Genomic DNA, 7,316 nt, shown 5'->3' with positions numbered 1-7,316 from the left:
AAAAAAAAAAAAAAAAAAAAAAGTTGTTCCCTTCCTTTGTGCATATAAAACTGGGCTAGCGGGTGTGCAGGCGGACAGGCCCCGGATGCACAAAGTATATTCACTTGAGATACACACAGGGGGGTGACTTACCAGGTGTGGCGCAGTTAAACAGAAAAATAGGAACCCCTAGGAACAATCCAAAGCTGCGAAACACGCTCAGGTGCACCCCTTTTTTTGCAGAACACCCTGCACAATGACGATAATGAAACAGAACTGTTAAATCGTCACGAGTTACATGGGAAGGGTAGCACAAGTAGAATGCCTCCCCTATGTAACTCGTGACGATTTGTATGCGGAAAGGCAGACACACCAAATGTGTCGAGCATGTTAGCCGCCTATAGGGTAAAGACCCTCACGATAAGAAGGGGAGGAAGAAAAAAGAAAAAAAAAGTAAGATGCTTTTTTTCTCCTCTCTCATAAAAGGTAGACACAAGTGATATCCTCGATAAAGAGTGGAACATGAAAATCGTGGCCATTCACAAGGGTGAAATTGCTCCGGTTACTAACGCCAATGGGGGCTACCACGAGAATCCATCCGGTGGTTACAATACGGACGATATTAGCGGCCATATCAGCGGGTGTGAAAAACCTGAGGCGGTTTCCTCCCCATTGGGGAGGAACTTCTTCCATACCCGTTATGCAAATGGCCCACTTAGTAACGGAACCCACAGGGGAAGGATGGACAATTCGTGTGTTTTTAGTAACACCGGAGAAGATACCCCCGTGGGTAGTGATGAATATGTCCATCGCTCACGGAACACCAAGGAATGGGTGCACACTGGTGAGAGCGACGTCGAAAAGGAGACAAGTCCAACACGAGGGAACAATCCCCGTTGGGGAGAAGGAAGAAAGGGGGCACCTTCAACAAAGCACCCACGTAGCGAAGACGTAGAGAACGCCGAGGAAGCACCTGATTGTCATTCTCACTGCTCTGTGAACAAAAATATCCTCACAAAGGGTGGTAACTCCCGATTGGTGAAACCCCTAAATGGAGATCCTCCCAACAGAGGTGTTAAGTATTCACCGAATGGAGAGAGTGGGGCGGATCAGAACATTTATCGTCCTCGTTCCTGGAAGGGAGAAGATCCCAAGTGTGATGTTCCCTCCCCTGTGGAGGAACTTCCTCCTCGAAGAGGAAGAGGGAACGAAGAAGGAGAGACAAAGGGAAAGGGAAAAATCCCTCCCGCGTATGAATCAAAATCGACTGTCGACGGAATAGATTGTCTTCCTCTTCCAGATAGCACCACGAATAGCAGCCCTGGTAACGGCACCAGCGGAAATTCACGAACCAGGGCGATTTCCCACCCTTGCGAAAACGCTGAGGAGGGAGAAAACCGTCTGGAGAAAAAGAAAAATGTGCATAACTACTCCTCGACGTCAACTGAGACGAAGAGAAGAATCATACAGCAGCGAAATGAAAATGGGAAGAGGCTCATGCGAGGGGGGTCCCGTTCCGTTGGCGAGTGGAAAAACCCGTTAGAGGGGAACCACCGGGGGCATCTCATCCAGGGCGATGCGATAACCGCTGCAAATGTCCCACATGGTAGGGGTAGAAGTAACGTGAAGAGGGAGCAACTCCACGCAGAGAGCCAAAAGGGTGCAGTGGTAATGGGATCAGCTAGATGCCAACCCGGGGGCGCACCCGTCTGGAAGGAGAATGAACACGTGGAAAAGGGCAGGAGGAGCAAAAGGGGCAGATTGGTAAGAAGAACAAACTGCATATCCATGGGGGGACAAAAGAACGGATCGTTGGAACACGCCCACGCGAGAGACAAGAACGAGGAAGAAGCACCTCCCATGAGAAGCCTGCTAGTGTTTGACGAAATCAGCAATACATGGAACATCCTCTGGAAGTACGGAGGCGTATCTATTATAAAAAGCTACAGCATAGATGTCGGGGGTTCTGCATCTAGGCATGTCGCTTTGAACGATCTGCAGAGTATTAACAACCTGTATGGAGAAGTGACCACTGGGGTGGGCTATCTCACCCGTGAGAAGTGGGATCTCATGAAACGGAAGATTTACAAAAAATTTGGAGAAAAATACTTTTTTATAAGCAAGGACAATGATGGAGTGGATGGGAGAATGAGCGGGATGAGAGCGGAGGATCCTCAACGCGATAAATCAGACATCGCTGTTGAATCCATCGGGGAAGTTGTCTCCAAAATGGGAAAGAAGCTAAGGGAGGCACACAATAATCGGAACCGTGTTAAGTATGAAGAGATTTGCAGTATGGCACATGATAGGGGAGGTGGAAATGTGAAAAGTATGAATATCGAACGGGGAAGTGTTATTCCATTTGGCCAATCAAGTGAGGGTCCATTTCTTAAGTCGGAAGAGGAGAGGAAGTTTAGAAAGGGTGAACATATGGCGAAGAGGGATGGAAACGATGGGGGGCGTTCCGGGCATGGGAAAGAAGGCACCGCTGACACAGGCGACACGAAAGACACCCCAACGAAGCACTCGAAAGGAAAAGAAGGACTGACATCGAGGAAACCCCCAGCGAAAGTGCCAAAGACAAATGAGGAGGAACGGAAAGAACAGTTGCGAAGAAAAAGACATGAAAATAAATTGAAGGAAGAACTGGAGCGGAGGGAAAGGAAACGACGCAGAGAGGAAGAAAAGGAGAAGAAAATCCGAATGAAGGAGGACAAGAAGAGAATGCGAGAGGAGAAAAAAAAAAAGAAAGAGGAGGAAAGGATAAGAAGGAAGGAGGAGAGAGTTCACTTAAGAAAAGTGAAGAAGTTGGAAAAATGGGAAAACATGGAAAGGCTGAGGAGGTGGAAAAGGATGAAGAAGTTGGAGAAGATGGGAGAACTGGGAAGAGTGGGAAGGCGGGAAAGGCAAGAGAAGCAGGAAAAGTTAAGCATGGCTCATCGGATTGATCGGGTTGACCGGATCGACAGCGCGAAGAAGCTGAAGAGCGCGAATCCCATCATTGGGGAAGGGAGAAGCACCAAAGGGAACTCTCTTACGAGGAAGCTCAATTCCACCCCTGGAAAAGATGAAGACAATTGCCCTAACCGTTGCAGCCAGTTGGGGGAGGCCCATTACACCCCCGACTCGGCCGCCACTGTGGTGAGAACGTCACTACAGGACGAGCTTAAGAAAAGACTATTTCTGGAGAAGAAGCAGAAAGTGTTGAAGGTAATGCGGAAGAATGTCCCTGTTCAGGAGAGAGTGTACCTGGACGTGGGCTACGGTGATGAGGCAAGTGGGGAGGGGGGCCATGAATGCCACGAATTTGGGGAAGACACATCCCGGTGTAAGGCAGGAAGCTGGGTAGTCTCGTGGGTCCTCTACGGAAGGACGTGCAGGAAGAGGTTCCCAATCGAAGAGTACGGTTTTGAGAAAGCCAGGCAGATGGCGGAGGAGTACAAAAGGGAGCGGCTGAATTCTATCTTGAATAGCGTCTCTGAATATGACACCTACGTTAGGGAAGCGCTGAGCTGTGGTCCGGAGGAGGGCGGCGCGTCATGCGCGTGGAGCGCCGGGACCTCGGGCGAGTCGGTGGAGTGCGAAGCGGGAAGAGGTGAACCAGGTGCTCCTCTCCACGCCGTCGATCGTATCGAACGGATGAGGGCCCCCCGCGTGCAGGACGCATGCACCTTGGTGGCATCTGAAGAACAGCGACACCACCGACAGCTGATTCAGTTCTGCTGCGAGCTTCTGAAAAAACCAGTGAGCGAAGAGCAATGGAAAAACAAAGTCAAGTGGGTCCAACATAAAAAAAGCTGGAACATTGAAATCGTAAAAAAGGAACAGAACAGATTTATTAGAGAAAAAATCTATTATTCAGAAGAAAAGTATGGCTACATAATCGGTAAATGTATAGCCGTGTATGATTACCTCAACGCAGAACACAACCTTCTTAAGAGTTACTTCGATGTTAATGTGGCCAATCTACAGTATGACAATAAAAGACACGCGTGGAAAATATCACGGTATGTTCCTAATCAGCTGAACAAGAAAAACTACTATTTTGATGTGAGTGTGTATGGGTGGATGTGCTCCAGAAAGTTGGGTCTCCTGTTGGCGATTTATCTGAATAGGAGGAGACCTCTTAGAGGTGATGAGGAGATGCTACGTAGGGGTTCCTCCCTGGTGAGGCATCTTCAGGAAGATTCCATCGACAGGAGAAGATGCCATCCTCGAGACAGTAGTAATGCGGGGGAAGATCACTCTGAGAATGTGGCACCTAAATTCCTTGATGATGTGAAAGGGGCCGATTTGCGCTCATCCGATGGGCAGCTTAACCGTTTCGAAGAGAAGCGCGTAGGATATTTTCATTCGAATGGAGTGACGGATACATCGAAGCAGTCCGTGGGGGGCTCCTATGCTGATACAGGCCGCACTGCTACCGGGGAGGAGGAAAAAAGGGGCAACTCGAATGCGCTGTGGGGGTTCCCCGACCGAGTTTCGGGAGATGCCCATCCTGTGAAGACGAATCGAGATGGGCATGATAGGCGCGATGGGCGAGACGAATCGGCCAAGCGAGGGCGGAAGCGAAGGAAGAAGACGAACGGCGAAGAGGAGCGAACCCCGAATTGCGAAACCGATGATGAAGATGCGACAAAAAAGAGGAGACATTCCCAAAATGAAGAAAAAAAAATAAAAAATAAAACAACCGCGGAAAACGGAATGGACTTAAAAAAGTTGTACGAGACGATCCACAACAGAAAGTATTGCCAGCTGAAGGAAATGCACACATGTAATGAGAAGGAGTTATTGAATTTCCTTTCCAATGAAAAAGACAGAGCTCTATTTTTGATGGAAGACATACACATCCAAAGGGAAGACGAATATTATTTGGTCAACATTTTGGAAAATTATTACTACTACCATTTGTGCCGGAAACTGCTCAAAGTGAGGAAGAGACTTTCCATGTGATTTTTCCTTTTTTTTTTTCCTTCTTTTCTTCTTTTTTTTGTCGGAAGAGTTATTTCAGTTCTGTTGGAAGTCTGCCTGACGGGGTGGAGTCACTCCTATACGCCCTTCCCCATTTGTAGAAAGTGACAGGGACCATTACTCAACCGATTCGCTCTTGCGGTGGCACGTATGTTCACATAAGTGTGTATGTTGCCATAATATCCGTTTTGTTATTTTCCTTTTTTTTTGGGGGTGATGTATGGACGATACCATGTGCCATGCCACCTTTTGTTTTCTCCCCAGAGGAGTCTACACTATGGTAGCACTGCGTCAGTGTGTTTCATCATTTTGGAGCTTTTTGAAAAAATTTCCCCCTTTTGGAAGAAATCTCCCCTTTTTTGAAGAGATTTCCCCTTTTTTGAAAAAATTTTCCCTTTTTGCGTTTCTTCCTCCTTTTTAAGCATTTTTCCTCCTTTTTGAGCATTTTCCCCACCTTTTTTCTGCTTTCCTTTTTCCGTTCTTCCATGTCGTTGCGTTTCCTAGCGGTGGCAATGACAAGTGGGCCTCTGCGCTCTCTCCATTTTGTGTGGCCGTCGACCAGCCGATTGAGGAATTTTCTCCTCCTACAACTCATCATTTTTCTTTTCTCTGCAACAGTTGTTAGCGCTTTGACATGGGAACATCCATTTGGGGGGCGCATTTCCTTGCCTATTACACCGTTTAGTCATTCCCCCGTTGAAGGTAGCCCCCACGCCGCTAACCTTTTTTTTGTGTGTACGCACAGGTGCGCGGAAAAAAAGAAAAAAGGAAAAAAAAAAAGAAAACAATCCAACGCGGTGTGACCACACACACGTACCTACATAGGTGCATACGTCCATACATGCCTACATGCATGTGTGTGCCCGTGCGTACATTTACGTGAAGATACTTTTTTGACAAAAAGATTTTGTTATGAAGGGAAAGTCCCCTTTCATCCTTTCGCTGAAAAGGCATTTTCATTGTCCACTCGGTTGGTTTGGCTGTTTGAGCAACCTGGTAGAAAAAAAAAAAAAAAAAAAAATAAAGAAAAAAAAAAAAAAAAAAAAAAATCATAACATTCGTGACAATCGTGAACATTGCAAACGTTGCAACGCAACGTGGAGGCAACCCGAAAGTTGCGCATTCCGTTTTGTGATATAATCGTCTCTTTGTAGGGACTCCACAATCCTAAGCTCCTCCACTGGCGGCCCAATCAGTAGACACCCCGATGAGTAGACACCCCAATGGATTGCACGCACCTCTATGCCGATGCGTTGAGTGGCAGTCCCCACTTCCGGACTGATGGCGACTTACAGTCTGTGAAGAAGCACTTCTCCCACTTCGTCGAAAGTGCAAGAATGAATTTCTCCCTGGAGGTAGGCATTCCCAAGGAGAAGCAGAGGAGAAGACACCAAAACGTGTTTGACCGATTGACCGATGCGAACTTTTACACAGGAATGTATAAGCAGAAGTTCGACACGTTAAGGAGCAGGGCCGCCGAGAAAGGGACTTGTCAAAATGTTAAGCTTAACCAGCTAGTAGCGGAGGGAGGTGATCCAACCGAACAGAACCCACCGCCCATTTTTGAGAAGCAGAAGAAGACGCAGAAGAAGAGGCAGATAAAGTGCAAAACAGGCGTAGTTACTGCTGGCACGCTGGGGGTGCAGAAGTATGGAATTCAAATCGCACCGCCGAAAACCATCTGGCTCTTTCGCAACGGAGATGAACACCACGAAGGGCTTCTCTTCCTAGTGAAGCCACACGTCCACAATTGGAAATCTCTGCTGAGAGAAATTACCAAAGTGCTGGGCCCCACCATTGGACCTGTTAGAACTATATACAATGCGAACTTCCTCCAAGTGCGCACCGTCGAGGCGCTGAACGATGGGGAGAAGTACCTGTGTACATCTGGGGAGCCCCCAGCGCGCGTGGACAGGCTGACTCGCTTCCTTAGTCGCTGGGTGATGCACGGGAGTGACCCCCATGCGGGGTAGTCTCTCTCGTCCCGCAGTTGTGCATATGTGCGCGGCGCTAGCCTTCTTAACAGCGCTTCAGACGCAGATAGAGAAATTTCCGAGCCACGCTCTATCATGGACGTGCCGCTTATCCTGCTCGCACAGGCATATGGATATTTCAATCCTTCGTTGCGGATAAGCTCCCTCGGTTTGAAGCTTCCTCTCACGAAGTGGGCACTACGAGAGGACGCCCTCTCCCTCTGGGGAATGTGTGAAAAAGGAGGGTGTCTTTTACGAGTTGTTGCTGTGAGTAAGTTCTACGTGTTGATGGATGGGCATGAAGAAGTGAACGACCCGAATTAGTATGCAACAATGCATTAGTGCATTTAATTTATAGAAAGCCTTTAAAAATGGTTACAAGGAAGAAAAAAA

The 7,316-nt window shown here is 47.9% G+C and overlaps 2 protein-coding genes across 2 annotated transcripts; both read left to right on the top strand.

Moving 5' to 3' along the window:
- Positions 1 to 501: 501 nt before the first annotated feature.
- C922_01320 (hypothetical protein) lies at positions 502 to 4,932 on the top strand (the record flags this gene model as incomplete). The annotated part of the gene is made up of 1 exon (XM_008816926.1): positions 502 to 4,932. One exon carries the CDS (start codon positions 502 to 504, stop codon positions 4,930 to 4,932), a length of 4,431 nt encoding a protein of 1,476 aa, XP_008815148.1.
- A 1,241-nt stretch (positions 4,933 to 6,173) lies between these two features.
- On the top strand, positions 6,174 to 6,923 carry C922_01319 (hypothetical protein; the record flags this gene model as incomplete). Its single annotated transcript, XM_008816925.1, has 1 exon — positions 6,174 to 6,923. One exon carries the CDS (start codon positions 6,174 to 6,176, stop codon positions 6,921 to 6,923), a length of 750 nt encoding a protein of 249 aa, XP_008815147.1.
- Between the last annotated feature and the right edge of the window lie 393 nt (positions 6,924 to 7,316).

Source organism: Plasmodium inui (assembly GCF_000524495.1).
Source record: "Plasmodium inui San Antonio 1 unplaced genomic scaffold supercont1.4, whole genome shotgun sequence".
Taxonomy (NCBI): Eukaryota; Apicomplexa; class Aconoidasida; order Haemosporida; family Plasmodiidae; genus Plasmodium; species Plasmodium inui.
Note: the sequence above shows the minus strand (reverse complement) of the source record. Positions and strands in the feature narration are given on the sequence as shown.